Raw genomic sequence first — 24,412 nt, 5'->3', positions numbered from 1 at the left:
ACTGTCTGCTTTTGCTACATGCTAGTTAAAATTCACTACCGCACAAGGCAGAAAAGGACACTTGCACCAGATACGGGAACTTGAGGCTCCACCGAGTCTATGCCTGCTGGCTTTTGTGGGCCCTGTTAGCTGGAGCTGTCACATACGTGTGGCTGAGGGGTTTCTATTTGTCACCTGGCCTGGCTGAGGGCAGGTCTGTGCCCATCCTAGTAACATTACCTAAGGTCTCACACCAGCACCTTCTGGAAGAGCTGAGGGAACCTGATGTGACAGTGAGAGAGGTCCCCAGGCCGTGTCTGGTGGTGTAAGTGGGAGCTGAGTTTTGTCTTTTGATATGAAGTGATACCTGGCTGTTGTGTAGCAGGGGAGTCAGGGACTCAGCTCACGGCTCCTATCTACTATGCTATAAAATCAGTCACTGATGTTCTGGAATTCCGTTCCCCTGCTATCAGCAGGGAACAGAGCCCTCCTGCAGGGACCCACAGGGTGCTTTGAGGAGAAATGAAACCGAGACTGATTTCCTATAGTTACCTGCCAGAAATGTGAACAGCAGGGTCCTGTCAGGAGCACCCAATGATGTGACCACCAGCTTCCCATGAGTGGCTCTGCAGAGAGGCACACAGTCATATAGATGTGCTTCTTGGGGACTTTTTATCCTCGGAGGCAGAAAGAGGAAAATGAGTGGGACAGAACTGAATTTATTCCTTGTTCATGCCACAGCATAAAACCAAAATGCATCCAAGAATAAACTGTACAAGAGCTGTAGGCAGGTGTTGTGGCAAGGCTGGGGAGACAGGACAGGTAAGTGTTTTGATGGCTGGCTGAGCATGTGTTGATCTTGTGCTTCTAAAGCATCTTATGCCTGTGCAGCAGAGGGACCTATAGCTGTAGAAGCAGGGGCTGTAAGCCTGCCTGGTTATCTACAGGCATAGGTGATATGAGTGGAGAGAGCTGGGGGAATGTGTATTGCTCAGCACATACATGTTATGTATCATATATGGGCAAGAGTGTTGCACTGCAGGGGATGTGTGTGTGTGTGGGCTCCAGGCAGGGGGTTGCTCTGCATGTGGATACCCTGGGCAGCGTGCTGCCTGTGCTGTGTGCAGGGCAGATGTGCTGGGAACGGCTGCATGTAAGGATGCAAGAGGTTACTTCGCAGTTAAATGAGGTGAAGAATTACCATGGCGACCACACTCTCCTCTCCCGGCCAGATGCCTGGCAGTAATGTTTGAGAGTTGTTCTAAAAGCCCCTAACTCACCCTCCCTGTTTTGAGAATGGGTGAGGACCATGCTGTACTCTCTCCAGACTGGGAGAGTGGTATACACTGGGATATGGTGGTGGCTTCCGCACATTCCATCTTTCAGCAGAAGGGGGCCACTGTCTGGGCACCTCCTGTGCTGGTGGCTGCTGCAGTGCAAAGACAGAGGGACTGTGGTTTGAATTACTATCGATACATTATGGTTCTTGCACTGTATATCCACACAGTGTCCTCAGGAGCAGTGAACTCTGAGTCAGCTGCCAGTTCTTAGGTACTCTACCGTGCATGTGCAGAGAGCTGTCTGTAGGAGGACCTTGCACCCATGCTGCAAGAGAGGTGGTCTGGGGAGCATCACAGTGAACAACTTCAACACTCGCACCACGAGGGGCTTGGAGCTCACCAGTAATACGTACTGCGAGACTCCAAAGATAGACAGAAGGCAGATATGCACCAGAACAGAAAGCCCCCTTGCAGCTAGTGTATTCACACTTGCTGTTAGTGCCCACACAGAGTATGTTTTCTGTTCTTAGTTGGATCAGATCATGTCCTGTGCGTTGGCCCCTGGCAAAGCAAATACAGCCGCATCCTTTGGGTACCACAGGAGTTAAGGTGTGTTCCTCGGGGACCATATTCTCTTCTTCTTCAGAGACCTTACTCCTTTCATTTTCAGAGGCCTTATTTCTTCCATCAGCTCTCTAGGTTTAGTGATCAGTGATCTGTGAGGCCATATAAATTTTATCTCTTCTGTGCTCTCAGTTAAGGCTTTGGAGAGATGCTTGCTTTGTGGTCTATGGGGAAAACTTGGAGGAGGAGAGGTTTTCTGGCCTAAAATGTTTGGAAATGCTTGGTTTGGGGAGGAACATTGCACAGACCCATACGCAAAAGCTAGAAGGAATGAACCAAGTAGATGGTCGTGCTGGGTCCTGTAGGTTGAAGTGCCACAGGAGACCAGAGAGGTGCTGTAGACCAGCAGGTACCTACCTGTGCTGCACTGGAACATTGCAGACATGCAGAATACAGCTCGAGGCAAAGGTCCGGTGTTCCTCCTTACTGATGTGCCCATTGCAGCATCTTCCCTTGAGTACTCATCTTTTCCCTTTAAGAGTTTTTTGTTTAAAGCACAGAAAAGCATGTGAGACACTGACAAACAGGTATCGTCATCTTGCAGAGGGCTGGCAAAAGAACAAATAGCTGCACTTCAGTGGAGGTGAAGCAATCTCTCCACACAGCAGAGATTTGCTAATTTGCACGGTCATGAGGTCTTATTGGAAAGATATTTTTAAATGAAAAAGCAAGGAAATGATGCAAAATGGATTTGAGCATATTCCAGGAGATAGTTAAATTTTTCATAGTGAAAACTGACAATAGATCAGTCTGTGTGCTATGAACAGCTCATTGAAAAAATACATCATGGGAGGCTTCTGCTATCTATTCTTGGCTGAGCGCTGACCTTGGCTATTAGATCTCAATTAAGCAAGTATGTGACTAATGTTTCTCGCTCTCCCGCTTTTCTGCTGCAGAAAATAATATTAAACAAATCAAATACTGAGTACCTGCACACTTACTCTCCGGATGAGACCCATGGTTTCTCAGTAGGTTCCATATCACCTGAAAAGACAGCATTCCTTGTGTGAATTCCAGGGAAAGGAATTATCAAAGATCTGCAGAGCCAGGGTTTGCAGCCTTCAGCATTGAGCAGCCTCTGCTGTTCCAGAACTGTGTGCAGTGATGCTTGTAGCTACAGGGGAGGGTCCTGGGGGATCAGAAAGACCATGCCATATCATCACTTCTTTATGCTTGCTGACCTGGGATCCTTCTTTCCTTTAATTTCTCCCTTATCATTTTGCCCTAGGAGAAGGGAAGAAGCGCTGGTGGATTAGACAAGGATAGTAATAAGACTACGCCTTGCTATATAAGACCCCAGTGCAAGCCAGGAGATGTCTGCAGGCTGGTTCCACTTTCAGCCCAGGTAAGTGCTGAAGCAGCAAAACAGCATGCCAGACTAATCCCTCCTGGAGCACAATCACAGAAGTGGTTCAGGAAGGGCTTGGAGGAGATCATACCCCTACACTCATGTTTGACACCCAGCAGCAGCTGTCAATGGCAGGAGCAGCCGCAGAAACAGTTGTTGGAGAGATGCGCTCCTGCTGTTGACACGTGCGGATCGGGCATTAGGAGGGGATGAAGAGGTCTCTCTGCCAGCTAATTACATGTGTTGCCTACAGTTGAGATTCAGGCAGGGAACAGGTGACATGCCAGCATCTGAGCTACAAAGACAGAGGAGGTGACAGGGAAAGGACAGATTTTTGTTGCACTTGTTCTAGCACTGCTTGGAGGCAAGAGGAAGAGGGGGGGAAATGGATTGTGGACAAGGATATGCTATCTCCAACAAACTGCTAGTCCTATGGGGAGCAAAAGAGATGCCACTTTGTCACCAGCATCGTGATGAGGATCTGATGGAGTAATGCCAGTGTGAAGAACAGAAGATAGGTCTCCTATGTGGTGGAACAAACCCCTTGCTTTAAAAGGGCCTGTGGCATGTTTTCTGCTGTCTGGGCTGAAAAGGAGCTTACCTGCACACAGCATTCAGCTGGGTTTAGAATGGCTGCAGATTATTCGCAGTACTGCAGCTACAATCTTCCTGCCCCCCCATCATAGACACCTGACAGCACTTTTGGAAAGTCAGGTTTCATCACAGCAATGACGACAAGCTGACAAACTCAAACCAGTCATTACGAGATTGGTGCTGTTCTCTGACAGTCTTTTCAGGTGCTGGCTGTATTTGACAAAAGGTCAGACTGACATCTGACTTTAATCTTAGAGGAGTGCCGTCTGAAAAGCCAAGGGGGAAAAGGCCAGTGTATATGAAAGTGTGCTGCCTGGAGTGGCAGAAAGCTGTACCTAAGCTTGATCTCAGCCACTGGGACAAGGTAAGGCAATGCCAGATCAGTTCTCTCTGTTCTAGAAAAGAAGAGACATGCTATGCAACAACTGGGAGTGAGAAGGGTGTTAGATCTTGGTGCTTGCCCCATATTCAGTGTGGGTTTGTTCCTTTTTTTCTCTGCCTGCATTGGCTGTGAGCAGTGACATTTTTCTTTGTCCTTGGAAGAAACTATTTCTGAACACTCTTTCTGTTACCACTACTGCTAAGAATTTCCTGATACTTCAGTCAGGTTTGCTTTGTTCAGCTCCATCCCATGATTCCTAGCTCCACAATCTCAAGATTTGCCTCAGGAGCCATCCCCTTATGAACCAGTGAGTCTTTCCAAAATTTAAATTCTGTCTGAAAACAAAGCTAACTCTGAAGCTTCAGCAACAACCAACACCTCTGCCTGGACTGATTGTTTTTAAGCAAGAACAGTGCTTTGAAAGATGAGTCTCCTTCCCAGGCTGTGCGCTCTCCTTTGGCTCCTCCATCATTTCAAAATCAATAGCTGTCTCTGATTGCCCCCCTCCCTTCCAGACCCTGCTCTTTGCTACCTCATTTTGGTTTTAATTTGCCACAGCAAAATTGCAGTCATTTTTCCCCCATCCTAATTAAGAAACCTTTCTGTTAAGAAGGTTTTGTTTTTGTTTTCTTTCTCCTTATCTAAGCCCTTAGTGCAGAACAGAGAAGAAATGATTGGTGAGATGATCACCTCTAGAAAGCCAAGGCCTTTATTGATTCTTCTGGCCTTTCTCAGTAAATAAGAATGAGTTTTAAATTCACCTGGAAGGAAGCTAAAAGCTAATGTAAAGTGCTGACTTCCCAACATCAGACAGGAAAGAGGCAGTGTGTCTTCTAGGCTGATTCGCTTTTTGCTGTCTATACATAGTCTCAACAAGAATATCTGGAGAATGTTTTGTTGTACCTCATAGAATCATTTAGGTTGGAAAAGACCTTTAAGATCATTGAGTCCAACTGTAAACCTAATATGTAAGTGTGAGCGCCACCTCACCTTACTTCTATTTGTTTCCCCATATTTTGGTGTAAACTGGCCTTGCCTCTGACCTTTCAGGGGGTAAGGATCTTGACCTACCTTTTGGAATTGCTTTGAGATCATGAAACATCTGTTTCATGAAACATTTGACAGAAAAGCTGTATTGTGGGCAGGTGGCCTCCTTCAGCCCAGCCAGCAGCACTGAGCATCCGAGTTAAGGAAATGAGCATTGAGTGATGGTGAAGGAGGGCACAACCTCAGTGCTAAGATGTGTGAGTGCAGACACAGAAAGAGAAGCTCAGGGGAAAGTCCCCTGCGTGTGGGTGTTTTGTTGAAGAGGACATCAACAGCACCATAGGAGAAGGTCAGAGATGGAATAGTTCTGCTGACTTGGGAAAAACGAGATGGGAGGTGCCTCCGCAAGGTTAAAGCTTTCCCTGTTCAGAGAAATAAACATCTCCTGTATTCTGCAGAGAGGAAGAGCTACTGCAGGCTTGTCCAGATTTTATCCCCTCCTTCCTTCTCCCCCCTCCCCTGGTATAGAGAAGTGGTGGATGCCTTCTGTGATGCCTATCTGAATACAAGCCCTAGCTGCAAACAAAAATCAGATCTGGCTCCCTGTTGTACTCCAGACACTTATTTACTGTCTTGGAGAGAGAAGCATTTAGCTGATTAACCTGTTTTGAGTTTCTGTGCGTAGCTGGCTCCTCCTAAGAGGTGTCATACTCTTAAAATAGCAGAAACTGGATGGGGATGGTGCTCACTGGGCTAAAATTATTCTGGTATTCTGGTTTGTTCTTGTCTTGACTGGGACCCCAAGAGCAAAACCCCTCAGAGCAAGACCTGCTATAAAAGTCCAGACAAGTCTGCGTTAAGAGCATGAAAGTAGACTTTTGAGCCTGGCTTCCTAAGGGAGTAAGGTTTATTTTCTCATGGTTTGTGCACATGTGTTAAACTCTCTGTCCTCACATTTCTGTCTGGTAACTTTGAAACCTGTCGGTTTATTTCAGTTAGATTTGATAGATGGCATAAATTTCACAGCTAATTAAGTTTCTGCAAGCTTAGTAGGTAGTCAGTAGGTGGAGAGGGACCCTATAGTTCAGGAAAAGGGTGCACCGTGCATGTATTAAACACTGGAGAGATCACATGGAAAAAATCACTTATAGATGCTCGGCTGGAAGAAAAGCTTCAGTGAGAGCTCACGATTTTTCAGGAACATAAATCCATAGGGAGCCATGGTACATTCACTCTGCACCTCACAAAACTACTGCTTTTGGTTTATTGTGATGTAGATGGGAAGGAAAAAGTTATTTAATTTAGGAAAAACCATAAAAATAACCCCATAGCCTAAGATCCAGTGGTTTTAAGCGAATCTGGTGGGTCTAGTGGGTTTAGGAACAAGGATTCAGTAGTCCATTTGTTGTTGGCATCCTGTTTGTAACAGAAACCAGCACTAGCAGAGAGAGCAGTGTACCACCTGAAATAAGAAAAGGTGCTGAAGAGGGCTAGAGAGCAATGTCAGGGGCCCAGGGCATGTGATCTATGGGGAAATGTGGTTCCTGGGGTCCTTTCATGTGGCACAGAGGAGACAAAGGGGGAGTGGGTCTAACTGTAGACTTCAATTATTTGAAGGAGAGTTACAAAGACAATGGAACCAAACTCTTGCTAGTTACAGATGGTAAAAAGGAGGCAGAGGGAATGGTTACAAGTTGTATTTTGGGAAACTCGGGCAGGACATAAGGCAAAATTTCTGCATGATGCAAGCAGAGGAGTACTGGCGCAGGTTACCAAGTGAAATGGTAGAGTCTCCATCTGTCACAGCACTCTCCAAACTACCAAGCTGCAACAAGGTCTTTTACCATCTCATACCAGCACACTCTTCCTACAGTCCCTCTGTTGCTTTCTCCTCATCTCACCTTATCCAGGGTATGTGTGCCCTCTCCTCTTGCTTCTGCCTCGGCTGCTCCCTCTTCACTGCCTCTCAACCACTTACCTTGACCAGCCACAGCTGCACCTTATCTACATTGACCAACCCACCACCCCTGAAGCCAGCCCACAGCTGTATATCATCAATGCTAATTAACCCAGCTTCATTCCTCTACACCCATTGGGGAAGGTTTCTGTCTCGCGTGGGTAGCCTTGTGGCAACAGCACTGTTCCTAGGGGGAGGGTGGACTGGCCGCTCCAGAGGTCCCTTCAACCACTGTTTTTGTGAGCCTGTGACTACAGATATCAGAAGATGATGCAAGGAAAGAGCTGTATGAGCTAAGCTGTAACTTGCACAGTGGTGACTTTCATCTCACTGCAACTTTACCAGAGCGTATGTGAAGATATTCTTAGTCAATGTTGAATTCTTTGTATAGAAAAATGGTTTTATTAAGATATTTGTGATTACCATTTGCTAAGTATAAATAGCAGAACTTATTTTGTACTGTGCTAAACTTGTGTCAGCCACATCTTGTGCCAGATCTATAGCGTTATGCTACAGATTGTTTTCAACCAGCTTTGGTTATTAGGATTTACAGAGGCATCAGCAGACTGCAGATGACTCGCATGGTTTTCTCTCAAAAGTCTCTTTTTGCATAGAGTATCCAAAAAAAGACCTTTTATATATGGGTCTTCTGAGGCCTTCAGCAACTTATTTTTCTGAATCATTGAAGTCTGCAGTCCATGTACTTCTGTTAACTTTTTGAGGTAATGTGTTCAGATCCAGGCAAGTTTTATGATTTCATCAGAACTTAAGTATGCTTAGAGTACACTGGATTATAGCTCAATTAATTTTGCATCCTAATTAAGCGGAAGACAATCCTGTCACTGACAGGTCTCTTTTCCGTGTTAAATCTACCCTGCTTCAGGTGTGATGCAAAGAATGACAATGACTTACACGAATAGATGAACACAGATCCAAGCTCTTGTCTGTACTCCACAAAATGCAAGCCAGCTTCAACCTGGACCTGCAGCCATGGCAGTGAGATACTGTGCTGCTGTCTGGGTATTCCCTTTTGTTTGTACAGGTAGTTTCCTCTTCTGCACCCAGTATTCATCCCACTGTGCTTTGATTCTGATTTAGCTAGATATTTCATTTTCACTTTACTATTGATTATAAAAAAACCCCAGTAATTGTTTCAACTCTGTTGGACAGTTAGCTTTATCTATAGATCACATAATGAACAGAGTACATGTAGTAAACAACATGCTTCATTTCCAGGTGGCTTTGAATTAAATCTTCCTGTAATCAACTCATTACATTAATTTTCTTGCAGAATTGGTCCAGAGACCTCTTCTTTCCCTCCCCTCAGCTGTGCACAGCAGGACATCCTCAAAGACTGCGGCCTGTGCCATTGATGCAATTTTGTGCTTGTGGCCCTTGGACAGTGTTTTTCCTCTGGAGGAATTAAAAGCTACATACAGAGATTATCTCAGCATGTACCTATATGAACACAAGCAAATATTTGTGGTACCTACAGATACAAACATTTGATCAATACTATGAAAAATCCTGTTGCATCATCACAAACCTAAAAAGTGAGGTGCAACATCACAGCCCGAGTGCTATATAGAGTAGGTAAATGGTTCCCTATCCTTCTGTCCTAGGAGGAACATCAGCAAGAGTGTAGGGAGCGTATCACTGGATGCAGCCCCCTTCACAACCTCTTCCCGCAGCTGTTGCTGCCTCTTCAAAATCATGGTCCGGAAGCACCATTTGCAGAGCCCGCTGAAGTCCTGTGGTTTGCTCATTTGCACTCTGCTCTTCTGCAGTCACAGAACCAATGCTTCTGCCAGGCTGGCACTTCAGGAAATTCTCCCTTCTTATAGTGGTTTCTCTTTGTACATGGATGACGCTTTTTTTTCCTGGGTCATTTCCCATACGCCCATTTCTGGGTCATAGAATTTTTATTTTCTGGGTGCCTGATACAGAACTAGATCAGCACTATCTCACTCACAATGGTGTTACAGAACAAGCTTGACTGCAAGTCAGTAACTCAGCAAATTGTCAACTCAGCTGCATCTAAACAGAAAGCTCCAATGGACTGGATACTTCCCATGACCAATTGCTGTTAGTAGTTTGCAGCATTTGCTGCAATTTTAAACTGCAAAGGATAAATAGTATGGTTTCTTGTCCTTCTTCACAGGAACAACTGAATCGTGGAATAAGTGACAAGCAGTCATTTGTTATGTATTTGTAGGGAACTGATGGACTTAAATCGCAGCCTGCAACATGAGGAAACCAGCTCTAGTTTGTGACCGTCTAGATCCATGACTCTTCTCTCATCTTCAGTGCTGAGTGAGCTGGCAGATTTTTGCTTCCCTCTTGAGAGTGAAGAACAGTCTGCCTTCTCACTGTCAGGAGAAGAAATACTGCTCTCCCCTTCCCCACCTACAGGTGCTACTAAGGGAGCTTTGCTGTTTTCTGAGACTTACTCAGTCAACTTGCCTTTCTGCTCATGTTGTAACCTCCCTGCATTATAGTAATTCACTCTCCCAGGGCTCTGCTGTAAATACACCAGGCCTAGGATACAGAAAGGACACATATTTCTGGCATAGAATAAGATATTAAAACCCACAACTGATTATTTTAGAGATTAAATTACTGGAGCTCTTTGCAGTGTTGTATAAGGAATTAATTGTGCACATACACAGATCTACCTGCTACGAAATAAGTAGACTAGGCATACTTTCCCCATGAGGAAAAGCTGCCACATACATACTTTCATACTGCAGGCAACACCTCTCTGAAACTGCCCAACAAACCCTGAACTGCCCATAAGCAAAGCAGCCCTGCGGACATATGCAGGTCTCCTCCACCTGAGCTGGCGCAGTCAGGAGATCCAAAAGAAGCCTAGAAGGGACAGTACAGGGAATGCGGCAGCATTAACAATATGCAGAAATAACTAAGAAGGAGAAAAAGAAAAGAGCCAGCCCAAACCTGATAGAGATCTTTAATTTAAAAACCGAGTCAGTTTATTCATTGGGAAAGTGCAACAAGATACCCCAGGGATAGTGCATTCCACTCCAACAATTAAAATTGCATTAAAAAGCAGATAAGAAGGTCTGAGTCTTAAAGAAAACTGGCACAAAAGCTAGTGCTTTTTTTTTGTTGTTTGTTTCAATATATTTATCTTTGGGTGACAGAGATAGTCACCAATTCTTTTTTTTTTTTTTAGGTACTTGATTTACAACTTCATTGCTTCTACTTGCAAGTCATTCTGTTCCTTAAAGACGCTAGCTTGGGACTGGAGGACCATAATCTGCAGGCACTTAAGAGGAGGCAGTTTTGAAAGAATGGGGATAGAGGTCTGTCACGTACTTACTGTGGGCAGGAGACCCTGCTGGGAGCTACTAGATATTCCAACAAGTACATATTGTTCCCATTTGTTTCTCTCCAAAATTTGAGGTATGCAAAAAGAAGTCCTATTCCAGTCAGAAGAGCAGTTTCTGCTGCAGCTGAGTGGGTGCAAGCAGGCAAAAGGAGAGCACAAGACTGCAGCAGGTGTTGCTTGAGAGAGCTGCTAGTTTCTGATCACTGAACCAGTTTTTGCTGTAGAAGTAATTCTCTTGGAAATGCTGCAGGTAGATCTCACACCCACAGCAGCCTATTCTCATTCGTACTTGTTACTACACTTCAGCTGAGCTTTACAAGCCCAACAGGATTCTTTAACACACAGTAATTATGTATAAAGATACACAGCACTTTCTGCCCAATGATTTCAAAATACTTTATGAGCATCACTGAACCAAGCTTGAAATTCTCTGACATACAGGTATTTTAAAGGGAACAGAGTACAGTAAATGTCTGCAACAAAGTGGCAATAGAATTCATCTCCTGAGTCTCAGTCCTGAACTTATCCTTCTCTTACTTCTAAATCCTTTTTCTCCCCCAACCTGTTTCTTACAGCGAGAAGGACTACAGTTATTCTGTAGAAGTTTATTAATCCCAATACAGACAAGTGACTTTAATATGATTCCATATGGAGACTGCCTGTCCAGTCCATGTCAGCATGATCTACTGGTCTCAGCTATCTGTATTCGGTTTATGCCTCTTGGTTCTACTGTTCTCCTTACGGTGACTCTCTTCAGAGGGTGCTTGGCCCTTTCTGTTTGTCCCAGATTCCTCAGGAAATTTCTGACCCTCAGCCAACACCTGCCGAATAGTCATATTGATGCGGGAAGACTGCAAGTACTTGGCACACACCTGCCAATCCTCATCAGAGCTGTGCTCAACGACTGAGCCAACAGGAAGGTCTGAAGCAAGTGCCTGGTCCAGACACGAAGGCAAAGCTGTCCCTTCAGGGTTGGGGAGGACGCGGGGCACAGCATGGTAGAACAGACGGCTGAAGCCAGACATCACCATGATATCTCCACTGTGCATGAACATGGCTGTTGGGGCCTCCTCCCGCCTCAGGCCCCCAAGCAAAAATATCGAGGATTGCCCAAAACTAGAGATGGTAAGAGGATGGAGAGAGAAGAGAAAGAAAATTCAGGTAGAGAACAATTACATGTGCAGTAAGAAAATATTAGCAGCTAAATCCCTTTATAAAAAAACAAACCCAAACAAGAAAACCAGATGGACTCCTAGTAACAACTTCACAATGAGAACATGGAGAACAGACTAAGATACCTGGTTCTAGTTCAAGGTAGGCACAGTGTGAGCAGCTGTCCTGCCAGGCTTGAAACTCTGCTGAGGTATTTCATCCTTGCCTGCTAGTACCCAGCTGACACTCTGCTGCTTTAGAACAGAACTGCATTCTGTGCTAAGAGCTCTTCCACTCCAGGCGCTGCATCCATGCTATTCAACCAGTCTTCAAAGAAAAACCTATGCCCTTGAACTACACCTTCCTACCGTTCGTGTCTTCAGAGATTGAGGATTATATACTCAATTAGCAAACTACATAATACTGACTTCCTATAACCGTATGCAACCATATAATAAAGCCATCAACCCCTCCACAACACTCAAGTGCTTTCCTCAACTCACCTGAATGATAAAAGGGGCCGAGAATGGTCCAGTTCAGACTCATCCACATGAATTCCCAGTGAAGAGTCAAAATGATAATAGTTCAAGATGCCTGCTTGGGCTTGGAAACCCCGGAATCCGCAGGCTGCAGCCACTTGTTCTGACAGGAATGCAAGGTCTGAGGGGAAAGGAGTGTGGTGATTTGCTGAGTACTTCTGGAGGAAGGAGAGCGGGGAAAAAAAAACACAAAACAAAACAAACCACACCCAGAACATCAGAGCAGCAAATACAACTGGAAACAAACATTGAAAGAGAACTCAGAAGTTTGGCTGATAGTCAGGGAGAAGGGCATCATATTCATCTGGAAAAATGACTACGACATAGGTGGACCCACAGCGCATTTACCTCCCATCATTTAATTCTGTGCCTATGCTGAGACTGCCAGAGATTCAATTAATCATGGAGTTCATCATCATATCTGGATGGCAAGCTCGAAGTCTGTAAGATTAATGCCTAAGGTTAGTACCAACATCCTGAGGATCTACTTGGTCACTGTGTAAAGCTGCCAAAGGAAAGACAGTTCTGTATCTCAACAAGGCTCTGAAACAAGCATCTTTGTTCCTTCTTTGGAAAGTAAGGAACAGGAATCAATTGCAAACCTACTTTTTCTCTCTCCCATGAGTGATTCTGAGAGGACTGGAAAGCAATAACCAAGTTTTTATTAAGGCTACCCAATAATAGGCTGACCTGGTAAATATAAGGCTGCAAGCAGATTTGGTTAAGTATCTGCAATATACTGCATATTCACTGTCATCTTTTCTCAGCCTCCATCTGATTCAGTCTTATGAAAAAGTTTATTTTGGTCAGGAGCCCCAAAATAGCTGTTAGTTGGTGAGAGTGTACTATACTGGTTCAGACTCTCACGTTCAAAGTCACACCAGCAGCAGTCTCTTCCTGCTCTCGCTCACCCCTCCAAAGAGGACTAGTTTCTGAGAAGCAGCTGTCTTCAAGCATTCAAGGTCATTCTCATCTTCGGTAGTTAACACCACTTTTGTGACCATGCCCTTTGGTAGGGTAAAAATGCTCTTACTCTGAAACAGAGTCACAGGTCTAGAGCCAAGTATATGCTACCACATTACCTTTCAAAGGAAAGAATGCAGCAATGGACTTTTGCTGTTAAATGTTTCACAGTAAGCTAATGGAGATTAAAACATTCTTACAAGCATGGTTTGTTACAGCCTTTCCTCAAGGCCGTCTCATAGGATCATAAGCATTTTATTCCATGATACCCTCCTCTGCCTGCCATTCTGACTGCTTACAGCTAAGAAAAATGAAGAATTTTGTTTCAGTACCTTAGTATCCCAGTTATAATGGTAACCAAGAGTCACCCAGCGCAGCTTCTCCAATAAGCTTCTAGGCTCCCCTTTACTGGAACCTTTCCTTCTGCAAAGACAAAATGGAAAGAAATCAGATATGTGTTAGTTTCTGAGGGGTCCTCTGGTAGTGCAGCACACAGTAATGAGATTCACTTACCCACACGACAGCCTATTAAAACCATCAATGCTAAACTTCTTTCAGTGTCATTATCTTTTTCCTCCAAAGACCTTGGAAATTTACTTCATGCAATTTGTGCAAGCTATAGGGTCTACTGCCAACTGCTGTCAGCTTGTATTTTCAACGGGGTACATAATGGGTTATCAGATGGAGACAACACAATTAACTGGTGCGGATTTAGAACTCAAAATTAAGCATGTACTATTTAAGCACCGAAAGTGAAAGAACAGAATCTATGAAGATCTAAAAGCCGCAAATAGAAGGAAAAAAACATTCTAGGCACTTAATGGAAAATGACAAGAGCCGGAAAATGCTTCACCTGACAGTGAAGTGTATCAAGCTGCATAATACTGCAAAGGACTGTCAATTCTACTACCTGGTACTTTTACAAGGAGTCCTTTGTTCAGTAAGAACCAAGACTGCTCTAGCTATGACCGTATGTTTCTTGTAATGTCAAAAAGTCTAGACTGCAGATGTCTCCTATCCAGACTGCTCTGCAGGACAAAAAACTATTCTCAAGTGACAACCCTAATGCAAAGGGACTCAGTGGTCTGAAGCCACACACCAGTTTACCATTCTTACTTGAAGGTGGCGATGGCAGGAAGAGACCTCAGGGTTGGGCTTTTACTATGGCTATGGAAAAGTCCTTTAAAAGTTACCAAGAGTATTACTATAGTAAATCAGACAGAAACATGCTAGTGACAAATACAGAAAGGCACACATATATCTTCTAGTCCACTTACTCCAGCAACTTCAGCTTCTTTTCTCAAGCTAAATCATGTGTTATGGTAAATAAAGAAAGAAAAGGGAAACGCATTCAGAACACCATGATAAACAGTACCACCAGATTGTTGGTTCTGATTTATAGCCTCATTAGTTTTGTAAGACATGCTCTCTTTTACAAAACAGGATTTATATTTGTGCTGCCATGGTCAAGTCTCAGCCAAGCACCTGCATTTAATATGCATTTCTACCCAGACACACGCCTTGTTTCTGCCCTTCACCTATACTGTACTGATAGCTCCTAAGCTAAACCAGGCACAGGAGTTAAAGGCCAGTTTCTTTACCTTTAATAATTTTTCACAACTCACTGATTATTGAGTCATCTTTCCAGTTTCCATCTTTGTCATAAGGCAATAGCAACTGCTATTACCATAATGCAGTAACACAGTAACTGCCAAATATGTGCTGCTTGGAACAATTTATGGAGCCTACAAGCAGGTAACAGCATCTAGATAAGGGAGAGCCCACAACTCGTTCCTCTAAATCTTTCAACTGGTAGATCTGATGTTCATAATTAAACATTTTTAGCACATGCTTTTTGAAAGGGCCATTCATTTGCTACAGCGCTAGGGTGTTTGCACAACAGCAGGAACCCCAGTAGGCTCAGTAGGTCCTTATTCCCACAACTTAGTATTTTGCATGTGATTTCACATGTGATTGCTAAGGAGAGCAAAGTCTGATTGTTACATATCTGAAATCAGCGAGTTCTTAGAGCTGTAGCAACAGATGCTCCTACAAGAAAGCACAGAGAAATTCTGGTATAACTAGGTTAAAAATAACAAGACTGAACAACAGGGGAGCTCTGGTGTGAAGCTCCCTTTTTTCTGTATTCACTGGTCTAGATTCACTAGATCGCATTCTATAACTGCCCCCGCCCTTTTCCTTACACACAAGAGTACATATGTATCTCCCTTGTAGGGATGCTTTACCCCCTTTTATGCTTTTAATTGTCCCCAGCACTAAAGAAAATACTTTTTCCTCACTTTGTGGGGAAAGCATAGCATACATTTCTAGCAATTGTGTGGACTCTCCCTACCTTGTGATTCCTGCATGCTGAAAAGAGCAGATAAGCACATTTATGCGTATTCCTGATGGCTTTAAATAGCATTAAAGTCGTGTCCAATCTTGGAAGTACACCTCTTTTTAGTTAAGCACCCTATTTCTCCCCTCCCTGAAAGGTTCTCACTCCTAGAGAAGTTGGCTAGTTTGATCTGCCTAGGTAAAAGCACAAATACACCAGTTTGCTCACTTGAAGACTCAGACAAGTGCCTGTGTTTCTGCCAGCCATCACTCTTCCAAACACTGTTTTCAAGTGAACTGGATTCAGCTGCAAATTAACCTCTGTTCTGATCGTTCTCTCTGTGTGCAGGAGGTGCTGCTGGGAAAGGCCTGTCAAGCTGGAACAGTACCCCACTTTTTTCAGCTGTAGGGCACAGTTCACAATACTTTTAAAGAACAATTTTTCATCCTTGATGGAACACAAAAAAGGTGTCTGAATTTCTGTAAATAATTCTGACTGAGCCTGGAAAACACAAGTGGAGGCATAACTTCTCTCCTAGGTTCAAATACTTAGAAGTCCAAACCTTGCTCTTGCCTTTCCTTATCTTGTAGATGTTAAGAGCATTTCCAAAGAAAAATCTCAACATGTCAATTTTACTGTGGTGCAAGATGAGAGTTGTAGGGAACTTTGGTCACTCAATCACTGATTTCATCAGTCAAATCGACAAGGTAATGACGAATACCCAAATGACTAAAACATTGTGTACTGTAAACAAGCATCTATCCTGTATGTATTTTTACAGGTGACCAATTAACAACAACAAAAAAGTCTTTAAAACTTGGACTTTAAAACTTTCTGCTTGACTTCAAAACTTGAGTAAATCCTCCAGTAACTTTCAAATCAGGTAGAGGAAAGGCAGCTGCATCAGCCACAGAACTCTGAACCTGTGGCAATCTTACAGAGCAGATAGGATTGCCATTAAAACTGTACATTTAATTGCCACCTCAGACTGAATAAAAAAAAAACACCCTAAACCAAACCAAAGAAATACATTGGAAAATAAACCCACAGAAACTAGCCAACTTGAGAAGTTAAAAAAATAAAAGTGCAGACAGCAGCCTTTCAATTACAGTATGCTAGGTCTGACAGCTGACTGGGAAGAAGAGCTAGCATGAGCAGGATGTTTGGAAAGGATCCCTTTTTCCTCAGGAAAACTGAAGCCTAGAAGGACCTCATGGTTCCCCTCGCAGCTGAGCTTAGCAAGCTTCCAAGCACCATGATATCAGCCAGGGTCACTATTTTACATTTGACTGATCACTTTGGAATAATTTGCTACTAGAAAATCCCATTTTGAGTGTGAAAGCAGGGCATTCATCAGGATCCACATCAAGCCATGAAAAATCCATCTTTAACTTGGCATGTCTGACACCATCTGTATACTGCCAACATATACACAATCTTTTTCAGCTTCCCTTCCCTGCTCATTTTTCTTAGACTTTCTCAGGGCTAAGAACAACTTCTGGCTCCGTTAGTTTTGACCACCAAAGGTTACTGTGGACTTACTTCAACTGCTCCTTGCTTTGTCCCCACAGGTCAATAGTCTTCTCAGGAGCCATGTGCAGGTCCAGGTTGCAGACACTGGGTTTCTGGGGGTATAGCTTGAGACACTGTTTCACCCAGTGACGCTGGCAGCCCGGGAGGAAAGGGTTTGGTATGAAAATAAACCCTGATCACAGAGAAAAAGGGAGAGGGTGGGAAGAAAAGTATGATTAGGCATTTTCCTGTGTTTTTCTAAAACTAGAGCAAAGGACAGGGGTCAGAAGTACTGAAAAAACACCTTAGACCTACAACCACTGACTTTGCATGTAAGCTGTTGGATCTATTGCCGGGTCTGAACTGTTAAAATCTAGTGATTTTTTTTCACTACAAATGGTGGCCATAAAGTACAAGGCAGACAGGGCAGCCAACTCTGGTCAAAGTAAAAAATGATCATGAAGGACATACCTGTGTAAGGCATATTGACTACAAGCAGATAAAGGAGTAAGAACTTGCAAAGCCAATTGCTCTGGAGTATATCCGATTTTTAAATGATTCAGAGAGACTTTTCTCTTGAACCCTGCAAAGCTGAAGTAATTCTGGCCCAGTTTTTCTAGATTTCAAACTAACTTCGTTGCTGTCTCTGAACTCATACTATCTTCTTGTTACTTCAGTATCATGAAATGCAGAGATCAGTCCATGGGCTGAGCAAGTCTCTAGCAATGCAAACTGTCCTCTCTTTTGCTTCATGCTTATTTCCAGGTAAGTCTGGTTGTATCCGTCCCTGCATTTTGGTATGGTAATACTCAAAGGGCATGAAAGCCAAATTATATCCCAAACTTCTTGTTGATGACCGCAAATACTGTGCAGTCATTTTTAATTGGCAAAACAACATAAATGTGTAACTAGTCTGCACACTCATTTAGCTGTGCACCTCAGGCGGAGTTCAAGCAGCAGCTCATATAAGAGGGTTAGCAGAGATGTAACGGATTGATTTGGTCTATATCTTAACAGACAAAAGTCCTTGACATAAGATCTGCCATCAGCAGGAGTGCTAACAAGATTCTTCACTGGAATTTTCTCCCCAGCACCCCAGGGGTGTCTCCTTGCAGGCCAGGGTCAATGGCACTGATGAATGAGTGTCTGATGGGAAGATGCTATTAATCTGTATTGTACCTACTCTGAGAATCAAGGCGCTCTCTCAAAGGCTGTCAATTCAGTGAGACTCGCCAACACAAAATACACATACAAAGAGAGATAAGGGTATAGGAGGAACAAAGGAAAAGGAGGTTTCAAGGTTTTGCCCTACTGTGTCTTTTTGAACTTCTCAGTCAAATCAAGTTAAACAGACAAAAATAGAAGAAAAGGAAGAAACAAGGCTAGGAGTCTCAGTAGGATACAAACTTGCCTTGTGGCCTTATGAAAGTGGTAATAAAATCACAAGAAAAGCTTCCTGCCAGCATATCTCACAGACCTCACAAGATTAAATTAACTGGTTAGAAAAAGAGCCTTCAGTGTATTAATAATATACTGTCATTCATTTCACTCCATTCCCTGCACCTTCAGACAGGTTTGGTTACAAGAAGTTACTTTGCCAGAAGCATTACATTTATTTTTTGTTGGCCTCTGCATAGAACAGAATAATAATATTGTCCTTCCCGTCTACAGCTTTTGATGTGGGGTCCTCAAAGCGCTTTACTACATTCATGGAATTACACTCTACTATGTGTGTATAATCTCCAGGTATTAATGAAGGAATTAAAAGCCTGGAGGGCTAGTTTCACACAGAGCTGAGAACAAGAATCCAAATTTTATGACCCTACTTGTAACAGAAGCTTAGAACATGCTCCTGTCTCTCCAAACCTTTCATTGCTTACTCTTAAGACACTGGGTTAGTCTAGATTTACAGAAGTGAAAACAACTAAAAAGTGGGTTGCCGCTATGCTGCTGATGTCAAGAAAGGCAGAAAACTTGTAATTTCTAACAGTTGCAGAGTTTTACTGTAAAATTCTACGCTAAGAGTCAAGACTAATAGTTCCTGGGAGCGCCAGCAGTGCTAGAAATCAGTGACTTGCCAGACATGTGAGGGAAAAGAACAAGATTTATTTCTGTAGCAGTCTTTCTGAGCTGACTAAAGAACACCACAGACAAGCTTTGAAGTCAACACAATTGAACCTCTTGGCCTTGAAAGAGCTGGTCTGAGTGGAACGGGCAAATGATGAACTCTTTGGGGATCTGTATACTAAAGGAATTTGCCTTGAGGAAGCAGAAGCTTGTTCTCTTGTTGCAGCAAGATGTTACGGCACACTAGGAATTAATTTACACCTGGTGGAAGTGGTCTCCAGCCTCAGTCAAAGGAAGCATAAGACATACAGATGTCTAGCAACAAGAACAACCCATCGTAAACCCAATTTGTGTCAGTTACAAAGATCCGAAGACAGCATCACCCACATCTCACAGAACTCGGGACAATGCAACAGAAATTCACCCAGCTTCCTTAGTCTTGTATTTCATTGCTCACTGTGGGGACAAAACCAAATTACTTCCCTTTCATTTGCCCATAGACAAACCAAAGAAATTCTAACTTACTTTAGAGGGCTATTAGGGCAGTTAAATATCCTATAGTGCTTTAGGGTGTCCAGATATAGGTAGCTGGAAAAGGTTAAAATATTATTCTTGTCCACACATGACTTGATGCTAAACAGGAAAGAGAATTTCTTAATGTATTTGCATTTTATTTTAGTGAAAGGTTTTCTTTGTCAAAGCAGAAGAAAAACGCAGTTGAGTGGAACACTTGTGATCCCTCCCCATGTAATTGCTAGGAAGGACATTTACACAGACATAAAATGCTTGAAACCAAGCAAGGGCAGCTATAATATGACAGGTTAAGTGGAACAAAACAATTGAGAGAGGCAAGAAGAGGTGGAAGCCTTTCTCCTACAGTTATTCCCTGTGTATTGACTGTGCCAGATGGCTAGCGTGGCTGCCTTAGTTTCAGAAGTGGTAGGCTGGCTTCATAGCAACCCACACAGACACTGACTGCAGTTCCTATGAACCAAACGAAACATGAGAAAAACCAAAACAGAACAAAAAAACTCCACTGAAATAAGGAGGATATGGGGAACTACAAGCTCATCAGCCTTACCAAAATCCCTGGTAAGGTTATGGAGCAAGCCTTCATAACAGCCATTTCCAGACACAAGGTGGTTGGAAACAGCCAGCATGGACTTACTGAAGGTAAATTTTGTCTAATCAGCCCTCCTGCCTGCTAAATGTGAGTTTTCCAGTCAGTCTCCTGCAGCATTATCGCAGCCAAACTGGGGGCTTATGGATTTTACAGGTAAACTAAAAGGGTGAGCAAAAGCTGGCTGGGCCACCAGGCTTAAAGAACAGTGATTTGATGGTTCAGAGTCTAACTGGTGGCTGTTACAGGCTGTGTTCCTCGGGCTGATACCAGGGCCAAGACTGATAACTACATCTACATCAACAACGGGACAACAGGATGTCCATCATCATCACAGAGATCACACTAAATTGGAGCAGCAGTGGATATGCTGGAGGCTACTGCTGCCACTGAAAGGGACTTTGACAAACCGAAGGAATGGGCCAACAAGAACCTCAGGAAGTTCAACAGTGGTAATGCTGCACCTGGGGCAGAATAACCCCATGCACCATACAGCCTGAGGACCAGGGAGCAGCTCTGAATCAAAGGACCAGGGGGTCTTGGAGGACAAATTAAGCACGAGTCAGTAGTGCACGCTTGCGGCAATAAAGGCTGGTTACACGCTGCTCTATATTAGTAAAAGGGGCACTATGCAGAAAGTGGAACCAGATTCTTCTCAGAGATGCATAGCAAGATTATGAGAGGTAAGTCACAAATTACAGCAAGGCAAATTTTGGTTAGATACAAGGTAAAAAAAACTCACAAAAGTGGCCAGACACTGGAGGTGCCCAGAAAGGGTATGTAATTTCTTATCCTTGGAGATTTCCAGAACTCCCCTGTACAAAGTTCTGAGCAATATGATCTAACTTTCAGCTTGTCCTCGCTTTAAGCAGGGAGTTGGACCAGGACTCTAGAGGTCCCTTCCAACCTAACATCTTTCTGTGGTTCTACCAGGTGACCTGCAAGCCTAAAATCCATTTCAGCTTTTGAAATAACCTGCCTAATGAAATTATTCTGTACCTTGAACAGGACAACAGGTTCTTATTCACTTATTGTACTCAGTGTTCTACACTAGCAAGTAGATGCCACACTTCAGCCCTGAAATCACTGTATTTCAGTCACTTATCTAATTTTCATGATATATGCTGAGGAAAAACAGATGCTACAGAAATGCAAAATCTCTATCAAAGGCAAATCCATTCTTATGAGGGATGGTCTGGTTGATCAGAGACAGTGAAACAACTGGCCCTTCTGTACTCACCTTCATATTTATTGCTGTTATCCTACTCTTTAGCTGACTCTTTTGTTCTCCCGCCCTTAAAATAACACTAAACTACACTTAGATAAACCAAAATAGCTTTTCCAGGCAAGGCAAGGAGGCTAAGATGGAAGATGCTCAAATCCCAAGCAACAAGGTTGTGTTTATTTTTTTCTTTAAATCAGAGGTACCTACCTGGATACCCATTGAGGCCATAGGCTTTCCACTGGCTAACTGGCTGCAATCCTGCTCTGTAGGCATCTTGATCACTGACAGAAGAAATACTGAGCTGTGATCTGAACACCTGGCAAAAGAAAACAAATCTGGTTTTAAAAAAAAAAAAGAGAGAAAAAAAGGAAGACATGAAGAACTCATCCAAATATACCACCTATAAGAAAAGGTGTTACCATATTCCAAGGTAAGTTTTGTGAAAATGCCAGTTGTAACACAGAACTACTGTCTAAGCAACTGTGACCAGAACAGGGCATGCTGCTAACAGAGCTAGTACGTACTCAATACAACAATCAAAAGGTACCTGCAGTTTATACAATACTTACGGATCAGGAGAGATGTCCTCCATTCATAAAAAACCCCATCAATTTATACCAATGAGAAAAAAAAATGCACTATTTGTCCATTTCTACAGTGCAGCCTCATCATTATAAAATATTCTGGTAATTATCATCTCCATTAGACAGCAATATACCTGTAACATTTTATACCTTCAAACTGAACACCATGTTGCCACTTCTGTTTCCAACAGCAGGGTCAACAGCTCAAGGCTTAGCAAGATACGTTTTCTTGAGGAACTCTCTTGGGTCGCAGTAACGCTTGCATTTAAGCTGCAATAAGCCAACTCCTGCTGCAAAGAACCAAACTCATCCACTGTGTTCTCGCTCCCTTCTTCCCTGAGGATTGGGAACTGTCTTAGGAACGGCAGGGTAGAGGCAGGTTGATTTTGTTCTGGCCTGGTTCCCCAGCCCAGCTCTCCATGTGGGCTGTGCACAGTAAGTACAGGCTCATATAAGGAAAGAGCTGGTCACAAGCAGGCAGAGACAGGCAAGGCTTTGTTTATGATAAAGCGTATATTAAATTAAGGCCTTTGCACACAGACTCTGCAGCGGCAAATGCGTAAAAATCAGTCTTTCTGCAGGCTGACAGCTCTGGTTAACACCTCCTGAGCAATGTGTCTAAAATATGTACACAGAATTTGTAAGAAAGCTCTAAACTAGCGTTGGGCAGCAGCCTCTGGCAACGTGCTCAGTTTTACCAATTGTTCAGCTCTCCGCCAAAAGCAGTGTTGTGACTGCCAGCCTTGAAGAGCTTAGTCCATAGTCCTGTCTGCAGAACATCCCCAGGAAGGCTCTGCCTTTCACTAAGACTCTGCCACCTCTTTGCCTTCTCAAACTGCTTACACATCAGCTGCTGCCAGGGCTTGTGGAAAGCGGGAGCTGTTTCTGTGCTAAAAAATTACATGAGCTGAATCAGTTAAATTAGCCTGGTAGCAGGGCAGCTGCGGTACCTCACACTTCACTGAAGAACTCAATCACTTGAAAGTTTTCTGAGAGAAAAGGAACAGAAGTATCTGGGCCAATCTGCCTGGCCTGTACGCCTTCATAAAGGGAAAAGCCAAATGTTTTTAACCTGAGGGAAAGAGGAATAAAAAGGTGCTTTCGCTAGTAAGCTATCAACTGATCTTAGAAGGTAACAGCCACAAAAAGAATGATATGGAGAGGGGACAGATACTTGTGATGCTTTCAAGTACTTTGAATTTCTCACAAGGGCAGTGATGTTGGAATCCTATTTGATAAAGGATTGCTCCAAGATCAAGAAAGGCTGAACAACTCCCTTGTTTAATGCTAATGCCTTGAACGATTTCAGATGGGTCTGGTTTTCTGTCCCATTAACAGTATCAAAATTACTGTCTGAAAAGATAGAAAAATATATATTCTAAGAGAAGAGTAAAAGGAAAACACTAAGCATTGAACTACGAAAAATTAGGCAAAGTTTCATTTTAACTATGTTCCCTACTCCTTTTTTTTCCTCATACAGGCTCATACGCAGAAAATTCCTGGTTAACAACAGTTCATTTTGTGATGTGACAAAACAGAAGATGAGTTTAAAGGTCACTTCTCCATCACTCAAGACACAGTAAGCTACTAACCACGATGGCTGCCGCTTTCAGATGTGCTCCTGACTGCACAGCCGCTGCAACAGCTGGACCTGAGGGCTAAGCCAAGTGGGTATTATATGGGAATAAGAAAAGCGAAGAAAATTTCCCAAGGGGAAGACAACAAGGACTCTGGGCACCCACTGCACAGCGGGGAGAGGCTGATGCTGGCTCACCCAGCTATTTCATGGCCAAGACAAGGGCCAGCAGGCCGGGAAACAGCATCAGCTCCAAGAGCGACATTTGCTTTTTGCCACCCACGTGTACCTGCACGTCCCTTCAGTAACACGTGGCTTCAACAGAGGCTCTGGGGACACCTTACTGCTGCGTAGAGTGACAATTAAACACTACGGGAGTAAATAAACATAAAGAAAAGCAGTAAATGCGTGGCTAGGCGGCGTGCTGGCCGAGGGCGCCGGGCCCCAGGGGCCTGGCGGGCTCCTCTGCGGCCACCCAGCTCGTTTCTAAACGCTACAGCGGCCCGCGAGGAGGCTCCGCGCCGCACGGCAGCGTCTTCCAGCCGCTAAGGGCGCGGCAGGAGAGACGGCGCTGAGCAGGAGGGGAAGCGGCCGGCGCGGAGCACGGGCGGCAGCACCGCCACCACAGCGCTCGCAGGGCCGCAGCGCGCCGCGCCGGCCCGCAAGGACAGCAGCCGCCCAGCGTTACCTGGCCCCCCGGCACCGAGAAGTCTACCACGCCCCGCAGATCCGACGCGTCGCGTTGCCGATAGAAGCGAAAAAGCCGGCGGAAGGCGTCCTCCCCGCCCTCCCGCGTCAGGGCCGCCGCCGCCATTTTGGCCAGGCCGCGGCGGGCG

General features: G+C 44.0%; 1 protein-coding gene across 3 annotated transcripts; it reads right to left on the bottom strand.

Moving 5' to 3' along the window:
* Positions 1–10,103: 10,103 nt before the first annotated feature.
* Positions 10,104–24,397, bottom strand: ALKBH1 (alkB homolog 1, histone H2A dioxygenase; the record flags this gene model as incomplete). Of its 3 annotated transcripts, XM_080395282.1 has the most annotated exons (7): positions 10,104–11,616; positions 12,156–12,349; positions 13,487–13,577; positions 17,035–17,197; positions 21,624–21,732; positions 23,593–23,658; positions 24,265–24,390. In XM_080395282.1, the coding sequence occupies 7 exons, from the start codon at positions 24,388–24,390 to the stop codon at positions 11,193–11,195; spliced, it is 1,173 nt and encodes a 390-aa protein (XP_080251408.1). In that variant the 3' UTR covers positions 10,104–11,192. The 3 variants fall into 3 exon arrangements, with proteins under 3 accessions (XP_080251408.1, XP_080251409.1, XP_080251407.1); XM_080395283.1 differs by lacking the exon at positions 23,593–23,658 and having other exon boundaries at positions 24,265–24,397; XM_080395281.1 differs by lacking the exons at positions 23,593–23,658; positions 24,265–24,390 and adding an exon at positions 22,151–22,305.
* Between the last annotated feature and the right edge of the window lie 15 nt (positions 24,398–24,412).

Source organism: Falco punctatus (genome assembly GCF_963210335.1).
Source record: "Falco punctatus genome assembly, chromosome: 7".
Taxonomy (NCBI): domain Eukaryota; kingdom Metazoa; phylum Chordata; class Aves; order Falconiformes; family Falconidae; genus Falco; species Falco punctatus.
The sequence above is the reverse complement of the archived record's forward strand: the minus strand, read 5'-3'. Positions and strand labels throughout refer to the sequence as shown.